The sequence below is a fragment of the Equus przewalskii genome, chromosome 1, assembly GCF_037783145.1.
Source record: "Equus przewalskii isolate Varuska chromosome 1, EquPr2, whole genome shotgun sequence".
NCBI lineage: Eukaryota > Metazoa > Chordata > Mammalia > Perissodactyla > Equidae > Equus > Equus przewalskii.
The window spans coordinates 141,591,713-141,615,290 of NC_091831.1; the positions used below are offsets into that span (position 1 = coordinate 141,591,713).

Consider the following 23,578-nt stretch of genomic DNA (forward strand, 5'->3'; position numbering starts at 1 on the left):
AGTTTTGAATCTCAATCCTAAGCTTCTTTCATCAGTGCACTTTCTATCAAGTGTGTTATTTTCAGCCTCGCACATCTTGTTTCCATCTTGCAAGGCTGTATAGGAGTGTGAGGAAAGAATCATGCCTATGAATATCAAGAGTAGTGACCAAATCTTAGTATTCTGCTAAATATAAAGCATTTGCCATTTAAAGTTACTGTTTTGGCCACTAGCAGAGCCCTTGGTACCAGTATGATGTTAATCTCTGGGTAGTATGAAAATGTTAATATTTCTCTCGTCTTCCTGACTGTGGAATCAGTACTTTTGCAGTTGATCCAAACTTCTCCTCTCAGACTGTCTGTGTAAGTCCGAACAGGACTAAGATGTAGGATAAAAGCTGCTCCTAGATCGTATGTTCTCAACTGGCAGGATCTGCTCTAGAGAAGTTGTCTTAGCAGGGCACAGTATTTTTAGGAAAATTCTTAAATGTTAAGCCTTTATAATAAAATAGGTTCCCAAGAATACTGCTGCAATTTGTTTTTATCCTTAAATCCTAAAGATAGTATACAAACAGAATTCTTGTAGGCATATAAATATGTTGAGATGCAGGATTTTTGTTTGTTTTGTTTTCCCTTCGTAGGATGTCCTGGACTTTTGATAGATTGAATGCTGTGGAGAAGCAAAGAGAAGCTGAGAACCACTGATAGGAAGAAGGGAGTCGCTGAATTTTACAGCCAGAGTTTATTTAGTCCAACAGATTTGTTTTGTAAATGAATGAAGCTGAGGCCTAAGATCACATAAGTCGTGATGACAGAATTAACGAGGAGCCTGAGAGCCCAGGTTTCCTTATTTGAGGACTGGGTCCCTGTCCATCCCAGTGCTCTGAAGCCATATGCTAACAGACCTCTGGTTTCATTCACAGCCATTTGCCGGCATTCCTGTGGGGATGGATTCTGTTCTAGGCCAAATATGTGCACTTGCCCATCTGGTCAGATAGCTCCTTCCTGTGGCTCCAGATCCAGTGAGTATAACATGTTATTATATATAATATTATTTTATGTGGTTACGCCCTATTTTCTCCTAAATTTGCTTTTGGCTTTTCTCTTGCCTGCAATACATTTTTCACTAGAACATCTGCCTTCTCTGTTCTGCCCAAAATACTTGGAATGGCTTTCCTTAATCTGGCCTCTCATTTCCCTTCTTCCCTCTTTATAGGGAAATTACCTATGGGACATAGTTACTATGAATAATATAAAGATTATGGTCTCCTTCTGTGTAGGCATCGCCTTATTTATCTTTGTATCTCCAATGTAAACACTATAAAAGATGCTCAATGAAATGATTGTTTAATGAACACTGTTGGCTCAAGAAACCTAGGCATTCTTCCTTATGGTACTGAAATATGAATCTGATTAAATATGTTTTTAAAACTCAAGACCCCTGCCTTTGCAAGAAGAAAATATAAGAGGTTATTATGGCAGTTTCTGGGGGCATTTTATCATGAAGCACAAACATATTTTCCCTTTCAGAATTTTACCACTTTGTTCATTCTGTGATGCCAAATAAATGTCCACAGTTCATTCTTCAGAGCCTTTGCTTGCTTATTCTATTGTGTTTTTTCCCTTCACGTGTGGGGTCCTCAGTAGTGAAGTCGGGGAAATGTAGGGGGCTGAGAAAGAGGGGAGTCACTATCAGTTGTTAAAAACATTGAAGTTCATGTCTATATAAGCAGTCCCTTAATGCCCTGATTATCACCAAGGCCAAAAATGTAGGTTCCTTTTCCATTACCTGTTTCTTATGAGAAAATACACTCCGCTTACCATGTGTTCTGTTTTTGACAAGGTTTTAAGGAAAAGTATTATGGAATAAGTGCATTCTCTTTTGTCTGTTAAAGTAGAGACTTCAGCGTTGTCGGGGTTCATTACCTGTTAAGCATCCTAATATTTAACCATGGCTCTCAAGCCGAGTAGCAGTAGAGGGCAAGTAATCCTGGGTAGCAGACCCTCTTGGGGCCCACTCACATACCTTGCCATTCATGGGTGAACACAGGTGACTCTGCCTGAGAGTTTTATAAAATTTTCCTGGCCAGGGAGCATGCCAGGTCTGCATGCAGGGCAAGCTGAAAGTCCTGGAGGGTTAATGGCCCTAGAAGCAACTTTTAACCAGTGACAGATGGAGAATGTTGGATAAGGGCCCCAGCTTCCTTGCCTCTCAGTTTGCATAACTATGGGGTGTGTTCTGCATTGTCTCCTGACGTTCCCTGGCAGAATTGAGCCCCAGCTGCCCACAGTTGTAATAGGCTTAATCATGTACGTCATTAGCTTTCTCCTCTGCCCTGCCTCACTTCCCCACTCTCCTACCAGTGTTTCCTGAAATTATTTCTGAAACAAATTACTTGCATTTAAATTATTGTCTCACAATCTCCTTCCAAACAAAGCGTAGTACTAAATACAGCCAGTTGGAGATTGGAATAGAAAGCCCCCCATGAACTTGGGCTCATTTGCCTATTGCACTGAGTGTCGCATATTCTTACTCGATCTGAGCTTGATTTTGAATGTGCGTCCTCCAAGCAACAGCAGGTTCATTCAATGCGTCAAGGGCACCTGGGCTGGAGGACTAGGAGGCAGAGAGGTCAGCTGGCAGGACTTCCAGATGTCAGACATCTCCATCTCCATCAGGATGATCTCTAGGTTGCTGCTGAGGAGTGAGAGCCTCTGGGGTGGGGAAAGAGACTAGACATCAAGTTGGGAACAGACCCCATCTCTCAGATTGGTTCTTGAACCAACCAACCAACAAGACTGTGCTCCTTTGGGGGAGTAGGGGAGAAAATATATCCAGATGGCAAAATTGGGTGCCCAGCTGGAAAGGTCTTTAATGATAGTGTGAGCTGCTAATAATTTCTCTGTCAAGTAAAAATCATGAGCTATGAAGACAGGATGTTAACAAGACCAGAGGGAAAAGCTATGGTGGTAATAGTCTTTAAGCTAGCAGCAAGATGGGAGGATTATAGTGGTAAGGTCCTGTGGGCCAGATTTAGGCTACAGATTGAAGCCCCAAGATTTGTGGGTGGTGATCTCTGAAGAGGTTTGAGTCTATCTAGTGTACCTGGACATTGGACAAAGTCCCCAAGTAGCTCTTTTTTTTTTTTTTTTTTTTTGGTGAGGAAGATTTGCCCTGAGCCAACATCTATTGCCAGTGTTCCTCTTTTTGCTGAGGAAGATTTGCCCTGAGCTAACACCTGTGCCAGTCTTCCTTTATTTTGTATGCGGGTCTCCACCACAGCATGGCCACCGATGAGTGATGTAGATCTGTGCCCAGGAACAAAACCTGGGTGGCCAAAGTGGAGTGCACAGAACTTAACCACTAGGCCATGGGGTTGGCCCCCCCAGGTAGCTTTTGAATGAAAGTGGTGTGAGAAGGAGGATCTGGTTTCTTCAGGATCTTTGAGGCATTTTGAGCCTTTAAAATCATTGGCCTGGACTCTACCTGAACTAATATTGTCTAAACAGCTTGCAAAATTGAAGAGGCAGAATGTTTTAAACTAAGGGTAGCTGGGGATGATCAGAATTGTTTCTAATCTTTTGAAGTGAGATTCTAGGGAATAGCTATGCCGTCCTATAGAACTTCCTGGCCATAGTTCGGTAGACAATAAATGAGGATAGATCACTTTGCTGACTCTCCTGTTAGCAGAAGGATAACACAACTCAGTGAATGTTTGCATTTGCTACCTGTGGTTTTATTAAAAGGGGGTAAATTTAGATCATTTCACCAATATTTCCTATGAGAAATTTTATATTTGCTATGTGATAGGGGTTAAGGAGGTCTAGGCAAGTTGTAGCACCTCTGAGGCCTTAGTTTTCTCATTTGAAAATGAAAACAATGAATAGAGGGTTGTTCTTTCAGGTTGCTTTTGACTTGAGCGCCCTGTGACTCTGAGAACAGGAAATGATCTCTTAGTGGCCTGAATGAGAGATTGCATTTCCAGAAGGTCTAAACTGCCAGCCAGCAATTTCTTTGGGCACAAGGAAGACGTGGCTTCCCTTAACCTATTGGGAGTCTTGCCACTAGTCATTGAGGCACCAGGGCAAAAAGAGAAGATTGGCTAGACAGAGTCAGAACAGTGTTTTTTCTAGACTTTAATTCCAGATCCATAGGACTGTTCTTTACTCTATCAGCCTCTGAGGCTGGAGATGGATCCTGAGCAATCCCAGTTCTCATAAAGACCTACCATGTTACTGATCCATGTCTTCACTCAAACTCTTCTTATTATAATTATATGTAGATTATTATCTTCGTAAATAATATATAAAATATTATTATAGAAGTTTTTCCCTAAATTTTATGTTTTAGAATTTGGAGATAGATTTGATGCTCATCCTGTGTTATTATTTATGCTTTTTAAAAATGTTTTTAAAATTAAGTTTCTTATTTTGGGATAATTATAGATTCACACTCAGTTGTAAGAAATAATACAGAGAGATCCTGGGAACCTTTTACCCAGTTTTCCTCATATTAACATCTTATGGAACTATATTACAATATCACAACCAGGATATTGATATTGATACAGTCAAGATATGGAACATTTCCATCACCACAAGGATCCCACATGTTAGTTTTTCATAGTCATTTCCTCCTGTCCCTGTGTTCTCCTTAATCCTGACAACCACTAATCTGTTCTCTGTTTCTAAAATTTTGTCATTTCAAGAATGTTGTATAAATGGAATCATATAGTATGTTAACTTTTGAGACTGGCTTTTTTTCACTCAGCATAATTCCCTGGAGATTTATCTAGGTTGTTGTGTGTGTCAGTAGTTTGTTCCCTTTTATTGCTGAGTAGTATTACATGCTATGGATGTACCATTGTTTGTTTAGCTATTCATCTGTGGAAAGACATCTGGGTTGTTTCCAGTTTTTTGGTTATTTGAACAACACTGCTATGAATATTCACATACAGGTTTTGTGTGAACATAAGTCTTCATTTCTCTGGGGTAAATGCCCAAGAATGCAATTGCTGGGTTGTATGATAATTTCGAGTTTTTGTTTGTTTGTTTGTTTTTTTTTTTTGCTGAGGAAGATTCACCCTGAGCTAACATCTGTTGCCAATCTTCCTCTATTTTGTGTGAGTCCCTGTCACAGCATGGCCACTGAGTTGAATGGTGTAGGTCTGCACCCAGGAACCAAACCCAGGCCACTGAACCAGAGGGTGCCAAATTTAACCACTAGGCCACCAGGACTGGCCCAGGTTTGGCCTTTTAAGAAACTGCCAGACTGGCTTCGGAGTGGCTGTACCATTTTACATTCTCACCAGCAAAGTACAAATGACCCAGTTTCTCTGCATGCTCACCAGCTTTTGGTGATGTCACTATTTTTAATTTTAGCTATTTTGGTAGGTATATAGTGATATCTTATTGTGGTTTTAACTTTGCATTTGTATTTTCCTACTGGCTTATAAGGTTGAACATCTTTTCATATGCTTATTTGCCACCCATATATCTTCTTCAGTGAAATGTCTCTTCGTGTTTTTTGCCCTGATCCTAATTCGGTCATTTGCTATTTTACTATTTGGAGAGTTCTTTATATATTCTAAATACTAGCCCTTTGTCAGAAGTGTGTTTTGCAAACATTTTCTCCTACTCTATAGCTTAATTTTTCATCTTCTTGACAGTCTCATAGAGAAAAAGTTTTAAAATTTGATGAGGTCCAATTTATCAATTTTTCCTTTAATGAACTGTGCTTTTGGTGTCAAGTCTAAGAACTCTTTGTCTCGACCTTGATCCTCACGATTTTCTCCAGTATTTTCTTAAAAGTCACATCGTTTTATGTTTTACATTTCCATCTGTGATCCATGTTGAGATAATTTTTGTATGAGGTACAAGGTTAAGGTCTAGGTTCAATTAATATCTATGGATGTCCAGTTGCTTCAGCATCATTTGTTTCTGAAAGATTATCCTTCATCCATTGAATTACTTTTACACTTTTGTCAAAAATCAGTTGGGCGTATTCTATTCTAATCAGTGGATCTATTTCTGGGTTTTCTACTTTATTCCATTGATCCATATGTCTGTTCCTTCTCCAGTATCATATAGTCTTGGTTACTGAGCTAGAATGATAAGTCTTGAAAATTGGGTAGACCAATCTCTCCCACTTTATTCTTCTTTTTCTAAAACTAGACTGTTTTAGCTGGTCTAGTTCCTTTACCTTTCCAAATAAGTTTTAGATTGATCTTGTCTATATCTACAAAAACGTCTTTCTAGGATTTTGATAGGAATTGTGTTAAACCTGTATATCAATTTGGGGAGTATTAATATCTTTATTATGTGGAACTCTTTACCCTCAGATAAAATTTTGTTATTTTCAATTTACTTTAACTGGTGAGAATTTAGAGTGCTGGTACTCCCAACACGAATCCAGGTTCTAAAGGTGTAAGGAGGCCGGGGGAACAGTTCTAGAGCAGTGTGTTAGCGAGTCTGAGTGAGTGTGGTAGAACCCCCTGCTGAAAGTGTGAGGTCACTCAGAGGATGGAAAGGTGGTGCTGTAGCTAGTCTGGAAGAAGCAACCCTTGGAAAGGTTTTTTGTGAGAAGTGTGGCATTTATATAGACGTGGGAGAGAGGAATGGGTGGAATCTGTTCAGCCTTACCCACAGAAAGAATTGAGTTCTTTGCTGTCTAGTCCGCCCTCTATGGAGGTGCCTTTATCACTGCTATCATGTAACTTGTCTTTCTCTGGACCCTTTCCCTTTCCAGCTCTGCTAGGTTGGGTTTTTTTTTTTTTTTTGGAGATACTCTAGTGAAGCTGCTCTTCTGAGTGGTGTGTCTTTGGGTTCCACAGGATATTTATGCACTTAAGGAAAATGTCATTGCTGTTATCTCTCCCAGTGAAAATCATTTTTGTCCTGCAGGACTCTGGCTGCCCCAATGGACTGTTGTCTTAGGTGTAGGGTCCAGAAGTTAGTCCAGCTGTTTAATTTATTTATCGTGTGCTTTTTCTAGTGCCTAAATTAAAATCACATACTTATCATACAGATGCTTATTTGAAAATTGTTCCCAATTTTCTTTTTGCCCCTTCTGCCTGCCAAGATAACGGCAGGTCTTCAAAATCATTCCCAACCTAATGCATCCCAAAGAAAGTCCTTACCTGAGGTCTTTAGACCTAAGTGCCAACTCTGCATCTCTCTCATTCCAGTAGTGCACCCACATTGTTCTCTTCTGGTTGGTCATTTTAAGAGTTAATTTGTACTGAGCTATAATCTAAAGAAAGTTTCTTCCACTCTCCTTGATGCCTGGCAAATGGAAGGCATTTAGTACCTGTTTGTTGAATGACTGAAATGACTGATGGACATCTTCTGGAATGAACATAAAATTAATTTGGGATCCGATATGGATACAGGTTAATGGCAACATTTTCTGTTAGTCCTAGGATGTTGAACCTTACTTGAAACCCTTTGAGGCTGTCTTCCCATCTTCAAGGGCAAGTCCTCATTGGGACCTCAAAACTCTCAGGGCTAACTGCATGTGATAGCCTAGACCTGCACGCTGACACTTGGGCTCTCCTAGAAATTTCAGTTTCTGGTAAAATCTTAACACAAATTGAGTTTAGGAATATATTCTGACGAGGTATTTAGAGCATCCGGTAAATTTGGAACATCCTTATGGGTTTCAGTGGAGCCCTTATTTTTCAATTGACTTTTTCTAGAGACATAGAACTTAGTCTCCCAATTGCCAGACATCTGGAATACTTATTCAAATCAGAGTAAATTTAGAATATGCATCAATGGCAGGACTCAATAAAAACTAAAACCAATTCGTATATATGTACTCTCTAAATTGTTCCTGCTCTGTAGTGAAACTGAATATCTAGTTCCTTTATTGCTCCACAGAAATCCTGAGGGACTGCTCCTACCTTTAAAGAAATACTTTTTTCCCCTAAAGATCTAAGAGTCACAAATAATGTAAAGCTTCTTATGGTAAATGTGTTTGTGGCAAAGCAGGTGATGTAGAGCCTGTTATCTGCTGATGAGCTCGCTCCCCCAGCCCGAGGATTCAGGGCTCAGTGGTTTATCCGGAGACTGGACTAACTGTAGCTTACTGCTTCACAAGTCTGACCAAGTGTCTTTATTTTTTAAAGGAGAAAGAATACTTTATGCTGAAAATGGTTCACCTGATAGACAGGGTAGAAAAATGTAAAAGGATAGCAAGGAGGTTTTTATTATATTGCATTTAAGTGTAAATGTATCATTCTTCCACGAAGGAGAATTCATTCTATTTTTCAAATTGAACAAATAATGTAAAGTCACTATTAAAACTACCGTTAGCTTTTTTTATCGCAAAGTAGCTAAATGTCTTTGTTGCTCATGTGGGAATGGAAATTAGCTCTTGGCATGAACCAGTTTAATTGAAATCAGTTTGTGGGTTGAGTTCCTATGCTGCTTGACAGATGACATCATTTCCTGTGCTTTTCCCAATCCTCACTGTTTTGCTAAGATAGGATGAAGCTAAGTTTCACTTCGAATTTTAAAGCAACTATACAACTTTTCCTGACCTACTTAGAATATTATCCAAATTTTTCACCGGATCATTTCTTTTGTATACTTGTAGATAGTTTTTTAGTTAAAAAGCATTTGGGCTGAGACATGTTGGTAGAATCATAAGAGCCTCAAATAACTGTTTTAATGTTTCCCGGGTTGCTTGACTTCTATAGCAATGCTCCCACAAAGGAGCTATTTCTGCTTTTATTCATGGGGAAACTAAGATAAAAATATTTTTAATAGCAGCCTACTTAGGGCTGTATAAGCGCTTAGGATACAGTGGGCAACTTTTTCGTCTCAGTTTTTGAGTACGGCTTTTGATGTCATTATCAGCTAGCATGAATTAAGTAAATAGGAATTAATTTAGCAGAGTTCCACACAGCAACTCCAAATAGGCAAGGCACAGCTCTGGGCATGTGGGGACATAATTAATAATCATGACACTTCCCACTCTCAAGAAGCTTTTAGACAAATGGACTGGGACAGGAGAAATAACTGAAAAATAGCTTAGATTATATAATATACATTTCGAAAGAGAAGTATAAGGTACACTGGAGTCGGAGGAAATATACAGTGGAGGAAATATACAGAGGAAAGAGGGCTCATATCTAGTGGGGGAGCATACGGGGAGCAGAAATCAGAAAGGGTCAAGGGAAAGAGATGTTTGTAATAGGTCTTGGGGATAAGTAGAATTTCGGTATTGGCTGAGAGCTGTGTGTGCTGTATGGTGGGGTTAAGAGTTGGAGGTAAAGAGACAGAGAGACGGGTTAAAGAGGAGATTCCACGAAGAGACTAGCACAAAGTGCCTGGCATTTTGTATGGCACACAGTGTGTACTCAGAAATATTTGTTGAGTGAATGATTGACTGACAAGTAGATTGGGGACCGAGTCTAGGATGTGTTAGGAGTGTCCAAGGGAACCCTGAAAGGCCCATGGGGCCATGCTGACAAGGGCTCTGAATGCTGAGAGATGGAGCATAATACAGTAGAGATGGGGAGCCTTTGATGGTGTTTCAGTGAGTGTGTGACATGTTCTTGAAAAGGCGCATCACTTCCCACTTGACCTGCCTCTTTCATGCTCTGTGAGGACACGGTAAGTACTGAGTTCTGGCAGCTTCCTTTTCCTGTTGTCATGCTCAGATTTGCCGTAGCTCTTTATGAAAATGGCCCTTTCTCCTCAAGTCAGAACCACTTTTTGATACTGTACTGAGCATCCTAACAAGGGATACTGAAGAAGGTGGCTGCTGGGAGGAGTCCTCTCTGCTCCTGGAAGAGCTGGCCCCTGTGCTCCGGGAAGACTGAGCATAAGAGCAAGCATAAGCAGCTGATTTCTGCTCTTGCACACAGAAGGGGTTCTCTTCTCCCTCTGTAAAGTTGTTGAGCCTTTTTCCTAAGGAATTTACTCCCACAGCTTGGAGGAAAGGGCAGAGTAAGCCAAACTTCCAATGCCCAATCCTGCCCTCCTTGTATAGGGGTGTGTCAATGAAGATTAATGATTAATTCAAGCAAGCCTTTAGTCTTCTCCAAGTAGGGTAGTTATTGCTTCTGGAGAACTAGGGGACAGCCTGGGATTTTGGAAGTGTTATTAGCATGCCTAAATTACTGAAATAGAGACAGCCTAAACACTAGAGAAATGAGAGCACACGCCCACGTTGTCATCCTTTTTCACAATGGAGCCTGCAGGCATCTTTCAGGGCAGCTTCTTCTAGTGTCTCATTGTTTCAGGTCTAAGTCTGTCAGCCCATGGTCTTTCTAGCCCTGAGCCCTGAAGCTCACACTTCTGTAGGTGACAGTGTGATAAAGAGTGGGTTCCAAACACTTCGGTCTTATTTGGGTCTTAGATGATTTAAGGTTACAGTTTAAACAAGCAGGTCTTTCTGAGCCAAATGCAGGTCTCCATTGTCAGGCAGTCTTGTTATTAAATGACGTTGTAGGCATCTTCTTTTTTCTTTCTGCTGCCTCCAAAATTTCTTTTAACAAAATTCCTTGGACTTTATCATTCTAACTGTTTTCCTGACCACCTACATGGGAGTTAAATCTTTTAACAGGAAAATAATTGCCGTCATAATCTTGTCTTGTACTCAAGGCATATTTTCTGATTGGTATAAATTATAGAAATGACATTGAGTGGTGAGTTCTGCTAAATTAGGGAAGTTATTTAATACTGTTAAAGTAAATATCAAAGAAACAGTTACATTGGCTTGTAAATCTCTTATACATGCGAATGATAACATGTTTAGCATTGTCAATTAGATTATTTCTGCATAAATATATGTCTTGATAAACCATTTTATTTTCTCTTCAAATCACTACAAATCAACTCTTACAAACTCTTGCAATTCATGTACTTAAATTCCAAAAGTAAATCATTGTTTGTTTGTGTTTTCCTTTTCAAGTCCAACACTGTAATATCCGCTGTATGAATGGAGGTAGCTGCAGTGACGATCACTGTATATGCCAGAAAGGATACATAGGGACTCACTGTGGACAACGTAAGTAAACCATAGTTGTAAGTATTCTAGATGTTAACCTAAGTAGACTGACATGTAGGCCAAAAGAATACAGAGAGAAGTGCTGATGGATTTTCTTTGATTACCTAGGAGGTGGCATTTTTACAAAAGTCCAAGTGACTCTTACTCGTGAACAGATCACTTACTCAACGCATTTTGCACCAGATTTCCAGTTGGAACCTTGGGAATGGGTTGTTTGATTAATTTTCCTCTCATTTATCTTCACTGACTTGCTTACCTCATCCCTTTGATTTACAATCACCACCCAAGGCGCAGAATTTTTGTTCATTCCAGATGTATGTCTTTCATTTGATTGCTGAACATCTCCACCTGGATTTTCAAGAAGCATCTCAAAGAAAGTATTTCAAACTCAACCTCATCTTTCTCCCCAAACATGTTCTTCCTCTTGGTTTATGGTATCTGCATCTCTCTAGTTGTCCAGTCTAGATTCTGGTACTGTAGTACTTGTCACATGGTGTTCAGTTTGTTGATTCATTCATGAACACCATTTGTTGTGTGTCTACTCTCTATCAGTCCTTATGCTTTGCAGAAGACAAAAATTCCTTTTAAAAAGCTTATTTTTTTATTACACTAAGATGAATATATGCACCCTGCAGAAAGTTTGGAAACATTCAAAAATATAAAAAATAAAATTATCCATAATTTCATCATTTCAGATACTACCTTCTAGTCTTTTAATGCATATTTGGTACATGAGATATTATTGTATGCATAATTTTTCAGATTTCTTTTTCACTTAATATTTTATTGGAGGTATGTTCCATGTTATTAAACATTTTAAAATACATTTTAGTGGTTGCCTAATACTCCATTCTATGGATGTTTACTGTTTATTAAGTGAATCCTTAATGATGAGCATTTATTCATGTTGTTTCCAGTTTTTGCCATTGTATATGTATCATTGCTATGATGAATAATGGTATTATAAATAAACCAAAATTTATATCATGCCCTTGTGACTGTCCACACACTGCAGTGTGGTAGGAATAATGATTGAGTTTTGTGCAGCTCACAGCAGGAGTGTGGAGAGAGGGGAGGCAGGACAGCCTCCCCAGTGCGGGAGACCCTTGAGCTGAGTTTTGAGGGATGGGTGGAAGTTCACTTCTCAGATGATGGGAGATGGGCCTTCTAGGCAGATGGCCAGCATGGGCCAAAGCACCGGAATGTCACATAGCATGGATGTTGGACATAGCAGGTGCTTTGGTGTTGCTAGAACTCAATTGCTGAGGGAAGTGATGGGAAGGGAGATAAGGTTGGAATGAAAGTCGGGCCAGGTTTGAGTGCCTTTATGCATACCATGTTGACATCCAACGTAGATCCAGGGAAGGGGAGTGAGATAACTACAGCCAACAACAGCAACGGTCATCTGTTGAGTCCCTTACTCTATGCCTACTATGTGCTAGGCACATTTCCAAACTCTTTATGTGTTTTAACTCACTTAATGTAACAACAGTCCTTTGAGTTAGAGGCCCTTATTACCTTCTAACAGATGAAGAAACTGGGGCACAGTAACTTCTCTAAGGCTATAAGGTAGTGAGTGGCAGAGTTGGGATTTGAACCCAAGCAATCTGACTTCACAGCGCATGCATTTAGTGCTGAGCAATATTGGCCTTATGCACTTCACTTACAAGGTTTACAGTGAGGAAGCTCACTGGCCATAGGGTGGAGGTTGAACTGGAGGGGGAAGAAGCTGGAAGACCAGCGCTGAATCTCTGGCCTCAGAGAAGGTGGGAATGGGATGGATTCAAAGGCATTTTCAAAGGAAGGAGAGTCAGGAGGAGCTGCTGTGCGTCTTCTGCTCCTTTTGGTGCTCCCGGAGGGAGTTTACTCGAAAGCTGAGCACACAACAGGTGCTCAGTTAACACTTACAGAATTGGAAAACCTTTCTTAGACTTCAGTTTTCTAGTCTGTAAAATGGGAGGGTTGGCTTAGGCAAGCTCAAAATTTCTTTTCTGTTTAAAATCTCTTCATTCTCTCCTGACTATAAATTAAGGGGCAAATCAGAACAATTAATATACATAAACCTCTCTAATTTTGTGATAAGAAATGGACCCCTGCCATAATTTTTGGTTGTAAGGGGTTGTCTCAGTGCATGTCCTCTGATGCCAAGCACATGCCAAGACAGAATTAGATGCACAAGAGATTTATAGTGGAAAAGATGTGTGAAGAATAAAGCAGGAGTAGGAGGGGAGGGCTTTCTGACCACGATGTAGCTCTGACTGCTGTGCAAGGAGAGAAGGAATGAAGGACAGTTGTGTGGAAGGGGCCTCAGACTATAGTGCAGCCCCAGGAAAGTCTTGGCTAAGCTGATGGGGAGCCCAGAGCAAAGATTGCTCCATAGAAGAGTTCCACTTTGGGCAGAAGTCTCCAGTCTCCAGTACTCCGCTGTGCTTAGTTCTTGGGTGGTAGCAGCCAGGAGAGTGTGTCAGTGCCATCAACCTTGCAGCAGATCTGAAGGTGCAGCAGCTGGAGGCTGTCAGCCAACTAAGCTCCTCACAGTAGTTTCTCTTGGGGAGATCTGAGTGGCTCAACGCCAGGACTGCCACAGGGGTACAAGGCAAATGCATGGGGAATGTATGAAGGAGGAATTAATTTAAATGGAGGTATTAGGGAAGCCTCGCGGAGGGGGGAGATTGGAGCTGCGCTTTGAAGAGTGGGTGGGACTGGCAAATTGGGCAGGGAAGAGGCTACTACCCATGGATAAAGATGCCCAGAAAGAGGCCACGCATAAAAGAATTACGGGAAATTGTACAGAGAAGAGTCGTTCAGGCCATGAGCTTCCAGTTCTTATTTTAATGCCTTTCCTGACAAGGAAAATGTCCCTCCCTCAAGCATCTGGACCTATCTCACTAATTGTTTCCATAGATAATGTTGTAACACTCAACTGGGTCCTCCTTATGGGGCATAAATTACTGAATGTCAGTATCAACATTTTGTCATTTGCGGTTAATTGTGTGATTTAACATACTGCATTTCTGAAGAGGGGCCAATGTTTCTCCTCATGGGAGGCCTCTGGAAATTAAACACAAATCATAAGCAAAATGCAGCTCCCATCAGGGGAGGTCTCTTATAAACCACGAATTTCGATGCAGAACTGGAAGCATTGCTCTCATACTCCATGGAATGAGACCGTCAGCATTGACACAGGTACAAACTCACCTCTTCCAGGCAGCTTTCCCTAAGAGTTGACTGAGGAACATCTGAGGAGCTGGAACTATACTGTAACTGTTTAAAACAAACACCAGGGTGATTATTAGATTTTTCCTGGTTGTCCTTGCAATGAGGGTAAGTGTTGCTATATTAGCATCTACTCTCAGGTGAAGTCTCTCAGCTTCTCTCTCCTTGTTTTACAGCTGTCTGTGAAAGTGGCTGTCTCAACGGAGGCAGGTGTGTGGCCCCAAATCGATGCGCATGCACTTACGGCTTTACTGGACCCCAGTGTGAAAGAGGTAATTTCTTTTTAATGAGTTAGTATCAAGATATTCTAGTGGCTAACGCTGTTATTGAGTTACACTCATTGGGTTTATGCGGTTACTTCGTGAATTTTGCTGAACTTTGAGGGAGTTTCCTAATTGTCACTGGGAAGGTTTCTGGGATGAGAAAACAGTGGCCCTCAGTCTGTGCATGTTATTCAGTAATTCTTACCAGTGGACTGTGGGACTCAGCAGTGAGCGTATGCATAAGCACTGGTTGGCATCAAGATAAAAAGAAGAGAATTTTCCATAAGGGTAAGGATTGAGCTCATTATTATCCTAGTAAATTAGAGAAGTGGCTCCAAACAAAACATCTGTATGGAAAGGGAAAAATTTAGAGTGAAGAAAAACACTCCTAAAGATCTGTTAGGACCTATTGGGGGCTGTAGTGACTATAAACTGAGCATTCAGAATTCACTGTAGAAATGTTGAGTGTCTGCTGAGAAACTGTGCTTTGCCGTGTGTGGTTTATTCAGTACTCATTTCACCCCACTGAAGTGTGTGCAGTCATCCTCATGTTTGCGTGCGATGAGACCGAGGCTGGGGAGGTCAAAGGATCTGCCCGAGGTCACACGCATAATAATAAGCTTTAATTTGAGTGTGAGTTTTCTGATTTCAAGTCTAAACCTTATCACTGCTCTTAATTAAAAGAAATGTTCTACCTGTGTTGCCTACCTGTAAATGCAAATATAATGTTGAGATGTATGTCGATGTGTAATTTTCTTAATCCCCCCCTCCCCGAACTTTGGCTGTGTTGATCATCTTGTCAGTACCTTCCTAGCCATTTTCTCATCGTTCATAGTTTCATAGGGAAGGTCTAGCAGGTTCATTTCATACAAAACTGCAAAAATGCTCATGATAAATATTCGTTGAAAAAATACTCCTGAACTTTTAAAACTGCGATGTTCACTTTTGTCCAAAGTTGTATAGAGATCTTTTTTTTTCTAAGATGGGAAGTAAAGATTCAGTAGCAGATGTTGAATGTATGTCATTTAAAAATCAAAGAGCAGAGAGTGATATGTGAGAAATTGTTTTCTGTTTCTGTTTTTAACTGAACTTCTAAATTCGGTTGTTAGCTGATAAAGCAACAGTATGTATTACAGCAAGTAACTCTAGACCAATTATTTTTATTACTGGACAAATTGTAATGTATCTTTGTTCCTAAGACCACTGCGTGATATCAACGTGTGATGCATCGTGGACTCTTGGCCTTTTCATTGCATTTGGCATCATTTTGGAGTCCCTCTTTAAAACTGTTTCTCTCTACAACTTGTGGATATATTTTTATGGACTTGAGCTAAAATATACCTAATGGTATCCAGAATAATCAAGACCACTCTTTCAATTAGGTCCTATCCTTCTGTTTCCTTATTATTTGCTCAGTGAAGATGTTGTAGGATTTAAATTGTTGAGATTAAAATTGTTAGCATGTAACTTGGGAAGTGGTGAAAATAATTCCTCAGATGATAATACTGGGTTCAATTTGTTTTAGAAAAATTACTAATAAGATGATGTTATATGGCATTTTAGCTCTAAGAAGGTGGATAATAATTTTCTGCAAACCATGTTGATACCCATCCCCAGGTATTGATGATAACACAGTCTAAAATAAAGAGGGCATGATATTTCACCATTCCACAGTTCTTTCTTTAAAGATTTAATCTTTGACCAAGATTAAGAAATGACATGAATGGGTTAAGTTACTAAACTACTAATTAAAACTGGCATATTACTTGAGTTTCTCCGACTTTGGAAGTGTCTCCGTCCCCTCCATGAAGACTATCCTGAAATTTGCACTAAGGTGTAAGTATATGTTGGTTCCATAGAATCTTCACAGTGGTGCTTATCTAAATGAAATTAATCCCCGAAGGGTGGATTTTCAGGCATTTGCAGTAGCAGAGATTGGGGAGCAGGAAGCAGTCTCCCTTTCATTGTGACCCTTTGCCTGTTTCACCCATGAACACAGTCCCAGACCTTCAGTGGGAGAAGGGAAACGTGAGTTAAGTTCCTTCACCAATGGGAGAGGGGAGCATTTTGATTCCGGAATTGTATTTCCATTTTTAGAGGCTTCCCTGTTTTCTGCTCTTATGCAAGCCATCTGGTTACCTCTGTAAAGAGTTAGAGGCAATATATCCTTTTACTCAAATGTATGTTTGTGATTTCAAGAGTGATTAATAAAAATGTAGGACCGAGTCAGGACAAATCCATCCTGAAACTTAGGGAAGTGTTCAGTGTGCCTTTTCCTGATGGTGGGTTAGTTTACTTATTCAGGTGTTTATTACCTATGCTAGTTTATTTAGTAGTTCAACTACTTAGGGTAGTTGCATTATGTGTTAATTGTGATGTGACTTTTTATTTTAAAAATGAACTTGAAGGAAGTCTTTACTAATTTCCTTTCTCCCTTCCAGGAGGCTGAGCCCAGTGCTCCCTCTGCATTCTTCTTTAGCATCTCTCCACGCCTTCTTTCATAGCACATACCACAGTATATTAAAGCAGCAGGTTTCCATGTCCATCTCCCCACTAGCATGTAAGCTCTTCAGCAGCAATGATGGTTTCATCCTCTATTTGGTTCCCACACTGAGCTCAATGCCTGATGCATAGTAGATGGCCAATAAATGTTGAATTGGACTTATTTTAAAGCACCAGAAAATCTGGAGGCTTGATTGTCACATATGAACAAATATCTCCTGGGATCATTGCTATTTGCCTACTTGTCACAATCCTGGGTATTTTGCATTGGTTTCATTGTAAGCAGAGCCTACAGTGCTGATACCTAATTGAATTTGCCCCCATCTTTCAGAAATATGATCTTTTAGGGCCACGAGGCTGTCATTTTTCACTTGGCAAGGATGCAGAAAAGAAGGTGTGTTTTGACCCAAACCAGGTGGCAATAAACGAACAAACAAATAACTTCCTATCATGATGTAATACACATGGAAGGGAACATTAAAAATGTCAGTCACAAGTATTTCTCAGGGTAAGCAGCTTTGTCCCTGAGAGATCTTAGAACTTTCATACATCTGTGACTACCACAGAGAGCCAATCCAAGTGTGAAATACCCTTGGGGGGTGATACTGCCAGGATTTAGATCACTCTTAAGTCAATAAGTGAATCTTAATAATCCATGAACATGGTGTTTTGGTTTGTGATGGAGAAAGCTGTGGATCCATGCTTGAAATATGAATCATAACATTCATTCAACAAATGCAATCAGATTATCAAGCAAAGTTGTCTTACTTGCAGCTTTTAGCCAGTAAAATAAATATGATTTTTAAAAAAATTCTTGGCTAGTCAGCCTAATTGGGCACCTAGCAATGACACTATTGCCTGTCTCTCTACACTCAGAGAAAGAAAAGTAGAGCCCTGTGACTTGTTTGGCCTGCAATATTTACTTTTTAAAAACCAAATGTGAGGACCTTTAGTTATGTTCTCCAGTTTGCCACAGTCTCCACCACTCCCTCAATTAATACTCTCTGTTCACTTCATTCATTCAGTCTGCTTCTTAGTCCTTGTGGGCACTTGAGTTTGCCACCTCCTGTTACATTATCTATCAAAGATCACATCTCTTTGTATTTTCTTTCATGTCCCAAGTTTCTTTCATTGTTCTTCCTCTTACATATTTTTTTCTGTAAATTCACATTTACGGTTTTTCTGATTGCTCCCCTACCCCCATTTTGCCTTCTCTCTGCTTGAGCCTTGAGCAACCAGTGAAAGTTATCATTGCCTAAGCTCAGTGGTCCAGTATGTTAGCATTTGTTATTAGAATACTGAAATGAGGTCAGTGCCTGTTTTGGCAATGACAACATAACCTAGTTGTGTATTACCATAGTTACTGCCAACAAGACCATGTGGAATCACACTTCCTCCTGCCATCTTGCCTCAGAATGCAGATCATTCAAAATCATGTTAAATGCTCTTATATTAAACATAGTGAATCATGTGAGTGGGTGAGACTTCTCGAGGTAATGAAAAAGAGAGAAGCATGATGGGGATAAACCTGAAGTTGGAGATGGGGAGGAGGTAATGATGAATAGGCTTGGGGAAGAAGAGAACAAGGGAAAGACACTAAAAAGATGTGAAGAGAAGCAAGAGAACCAGGAGAGAAACTAAAGGAAAGAAGGAGATGAAGAAATAGACTCTTCACTGGGTCAAGAGAGAATGAGAATCATAAGGAGGCCCTTTCATGTAATAATAGGTGACATTTATTGGGTACTTGGAGTATGCCAGACAGTGCTCTGAGCATTTTACTTTGGTGATTTGCAACAACCTTTTGAGAAAAATCCATAGAGTCTCATTTTATATAGGAATAAACAGAGGCAGAGAGAGGCCAGACAGCTTGTAAGTGGTGGAATCAAAAGCTGAGCCCAGGCCTGTCTGGCTTATAAGCCTGTGCACGTAACCACTGTGCTATACTTGGATTTCACTGCGAAGAGGTCATTCATAACCACAGAGAATGTTCTGAGGAATGATAAGAAGAAACCTAGAATTTTGAGTTTTAGAGTGGAAGTAATAGATTTTTTAAAAGCCCCTCAAGAAAGTTCACTAAGTAGGTGGTTTTCCTCCCTGGTAGAGTTGAGCTAAGTTGCTTTAAATCATTTTTAAAGCCAAGGGAGGGGCCATCCTCATGGCCTAGTGGTTAAGTTCGGCATGCTCTGCATCATAGTCGGGGTTCTGTTCCTGGGCGCTGACCTATACCACTCGTCGGTGGTCATGCTGTGGCGGTGACCCACATACAAAATAGAGGAAGATTGGCACAAATGTTAGCTCAGGGCGAATCTTCTTTGGTAAAAAAAAAAAAACACCAAGGGAAAGGAGTCCTGAGTATTGCTTGGGTGTATCTGATACGGGGTTTCGGAATATTTCTCTGATTGAGTTTGATATTTTAAAGATAACAATCCACTCTTGGAGAGACAGTGATTCCTGTCTATTTGTAGTACATACAAATGGACTTCAAATGACTGAGCTAATATCCTTAAATGTAGATATACAAAATCAATATTGTTTAGAGCAGTTACCATGAAAGGTTATATAGTTTTCCTACAGTATTACAACTCTTCAAAGCATATTTGGAAACTCTTTTTTGGAATTACCTTTACAGAGTCAGCAATACATTCAAATGAGTATGTGACCCTTTTTTTTCCTTTCTGGGAGGTATTTGAGTTTTTAGAAACAGTCTAAAATAATTGAGTCAATTCTAGTGACCACAGTGGTTAGTCAAACATTTGAGTTATTTGGGGTCAAAAATTGACTTAGATTAAAAACCAGTGAAAAGTATTGTCTTGCATGGTTCTTAAAGCACGTGGAATTGGATTAATATTTTAATGTCAAAATGTATGTGAACCAGTGGGATGAACGCTTTTGGAAGCATAAACACTAATAATAAGAAGTTTTCTATCGTTACACTTTCTGGCGATCTTCAGCATGTGCTGTTTGAATGTAAGCATGGACATGGATTCTTCTAAATCCTGATTCATTGTTTGGTGTTAGTTTCTTACCCGAGTTTAAACTCTGAAGACAATACTTGGATTTTTACCAAATCAAGAAAGTCTGTTGGCTGTTCTGTGCGTAGATAAAGTATAGGGGAAAGCATTGTTGAACTGATAGCTTTAAGAAAAAGGAACAATGGGGGGCAAATATGGAATAGAATAAAAATGCAAGTATGGCGATAATTCATAGTCCATCAGAGAAGCAGAACAACAGAAGGTGAACTAACTTTGTTTATCGTACTTGCCTCCTTTAGGCAATTCCACTGTTAAGGGAGCTGGAAAAAGTTTTTATTTTTATTTTTTTGCACAATAATGGAAGAACAGAGCAGAGGATAGCTAGGTTGGTTGTAATTCCACTGCGTTCTCATATGTGCAGTTGGGATTTGAGAAACTCTGTTATCCTCATAACTTAGTGTCTCTGATAATACAAAACTGATTTTGCACAGAGATCTTCTTTTAATGCTTTCATTTGAACACTTTTCAAAAAACGAGCCTGAAATAAGTTGATAAGCATTTATTTTGTAAATCCAGGAAAGCAGTGTGTGCAGTGTGTCTAATGAATGGAAAGGACTAAGATATTAACATATGATGATCCAAGTACATAATAACCAGGTAGTGCATTTTCAATACATTTACCTCAGAAAAAGAAAGAAGAAACTGAGCTCTCAGGCCTGCCTAGAAAGCTTCATGGAATCAGGAGCTAATTTTTCTCCTGTTTTTTTCCGAAAGGCATTGATGAAATGTAGATTTTTATTCCCTGCCCCCACCCCCCACTCCCCCCTTTGGAAGTAAGTTTTCCAGAACTGCATTTCTGACACTAATTTTACATAATTTTAAATTTTAGGTGGCTATTACTAAAGTTCCCAGAATAAATGCCACAGGCCAGCTCGCATTCTCAAAGTGCCTTTGGAAGGCTGAGCTCTGTGAACTATGCATATTTTCTTCTTTCTAAAAGGTAACAAGCAATAAACTGTTGTTACTAAAATATGTTGAAACCCTTTGTGAGCCTTACTTTTGCTATTTAGTCTAAAAAGAAAGTAAAAACCAATGCATAGATAGCAGAGGCGGAATGCCCTAAATGTTACTATGCATCTAAAGTAGTATTGCAACATTTGGTGGGTCATTGAACAAACTTGATTTTCCTAGACTAGTTCCAGGAAATACATCTGTTGACATAGACATTCAACTTTTGTGGTTGAGTAACTGTATGCACGTAGGGAACATATGCTTCCATAGCTCTCAAGGCTGCACATGCCTGGTATGAACGAGCAGGACTGGTAAGATGCGATCGTGAAGCAGTTCAGCTTTTGTCTCCCACTCACTGTCCCTCTCAGCCCACTCAGTGAGTTAGATTTTCCTCCGCTGGTGGGTGAAATTTTCTGATCCCTTTCAGAATTTCTCCCCTGTGGGTTCCTTAATGCAAGCAAAGCTGTCTAAATTTTGATGGTTGTTGACATTTCCTTTTGTCTGGTGGCACCTCCAGCCATTTGAGGCCTCTTTGCTGCTCCGGGTAGCTCTCTGAGAAAGGATCTAGGCCCACTGCACATCAGCTTTCCCTTGCAGGAGCCCACAACTAGTTGGCAGAAAACACTCAGCCGTTTTTTTGCCACAACAAATTGTCAAAGTACAAACCAACTTTGACACAGAAGCCGCCTCTTCCTTGTACCATGTTTGAGCATCTGGCCATCCAGTTTCCATGCATTAGACAGTCCCCAGTCCATAGTGTCCTCCAGGCTGCAGCAGATACATCTCATGCAGTCTGAGCAGTCTCCTTGAGCCCCTCCCATGCCTTGTCATCATAATGTGGTCCTCCCCTGATTTCCTAGAGAGAGCTAGTGATAGCTCAGCCCTCTCCTAAGTAAGCCTTTTCCCATTCTTACTACCTTGCACACTTTGATACTCTTGTTATGCTTGAGGGTTTAAGGACCCCGTGACCAGATGGTTGTCACCTCCTTTTCAAATTCTAATCATAGCCTCACACTTGACTTAGGATGTGGCATCTGTTGTCATGGTGCTTCAACTGAAATGTCCATTTTAACATCCTCTTATATTATCAAAACAAATAATTTAATACAACTATTAAATTTGATAGAAGATTTGGTATCATGGTTTCATCTTCAAAAACACTTTGTTCACAATTTTATTGTTGTTCTCTTTTTTAGCTTTTATGAACTTAAAAAAAGAAAGATGAAACTAGTTTTTATAAGTTGGTAGCCACATTTAATATTTGGACCACTTTTTAGTCTTGGGCGTTCAAAACACTAGAGCAGCACTAACCAGCCACGTTTATAATTTTAACTTTTCTGATAGCCATGTGAAAAAGTAAAAAGAAACATAAGATTAATTTTAATAATACATTTTATTTAACCCAGTATGTCCAGAAGTTTTATTTCAGTAGATATTCAGTATTAAAAATTATTGATGAGATATTTTGCATTCTTTTTCCCAAACTACGTCTTTGAATTCCAATGCGTATATTATGCCACATCTCAATTTGGACCTCCTGAGAGCCACGTGTGGCTAGCGGCTACCATATTGTACAGCACAGCTCCAGATCTTTGCTTCTAGTAATATCAGCAATTCACCTAAGGCCTCTGTTAGGTTTGCAAATTTTTTTCTTCCTGCTTCTGCTTCTTCACCTTTTAAGAAAGCAGCATCTTAGAGAATCAGAGCTTGTGTTGATACTTAAAAGTAAACCAGTTTTGAAAAAAAAACAGAACCAGGGGCCTCAGATTAGAGTCCTCAGGATATCTGTCTAAGTGGAATTTTGTTCGAATATAAATGACGAGCCAAATCTCCTGCAGTCATGTCAATTAGATATAACAACTTCAGCAAATATTACATGAGGCTTGACCTTAAGCTAGGTACTATGATGGAATCAGAAAGAAGTATATGGTTCTTGTCATCAGGGGCTTAAAATCATTTTCTGGAAAGATAGAAATGCATATATGAAATAGTTAAATAATCAAGTAGGCCAAAGATTTAGCTGGGCAGAGGGGATGAGGGAAAGTACCACAGGTGAAAGCCAGAGAGAGTACAAAGATGCAGAGGCTGGAACAGACCAGGGGAAAGGAGAGGACACAGTCACCCTTGGGGGTCCCTGCTATGCCAGCTTTCTCAGTGTTGGAGAACTCCTATGAGAAAGAGGAGGAGGTGTAATGTCAACTTGCTTAACTCCAAAGAAGGAAGGGTGTATTTCAAATCTCTCTATGATTCCCTTCTATTCTACTGAACTGTGCTTCTGCACAATATCTATGTGAGGCATGGTATTGGGATTTTTAAAAATTCTCCTTTGTATGTATAAATTAGTGGGGAGACTGGTCTATTTCTGAAACGATTTTAGCTTAATCCTACGGATGGCAGTCTGGAGACCCTTACCGTTTTACATGCTCAATTGAGAGTCCTTGAGAACGCTTGGTGTTTATATTCCCTAGTAGTTAGGGCCTCTAGAGAGTCTATGCTGTTTTTGGTTTGTGAATGTATATTAGACGAATGTATGGGACTTCATGGTCCAGATGATGTGCCAAAGTACTTTCTGTAGAACATTAGTCCCATGGGGTTGCCGTGAAATGAAGTTTCCAT

The 23,578-nt window shown here is 39.9% G+C and overlaps 1 protein-coding gene across 1 annotated transcript in view; it reads left to right on the top strand.

Moving 5' to 3' along the window:
* FBN1 (fibrillin 1) overlaps positions 1–23,578 on the top strand; it is a 227,714-nt gene that overhangs the window by 31,842 nt on the left and 172,294 nt on the right. Inside the window, exons 4-6 of the mRNA XM_008534321.2 lie at positions 902–1,000; positions 10,903–10,998; positions 14,391–14,486. Of these exons, the coding sequence (XP_008532543.1) occupies positions 902–1,000; positions 10,903–10,998; positions 14,391–14,486 (291 nt within the window). The remainder of the gene's footprint in view (positions 1–901; positions 1,001–10,902; positions 10,999–14,390; positions 14,487–23,578) is intronic.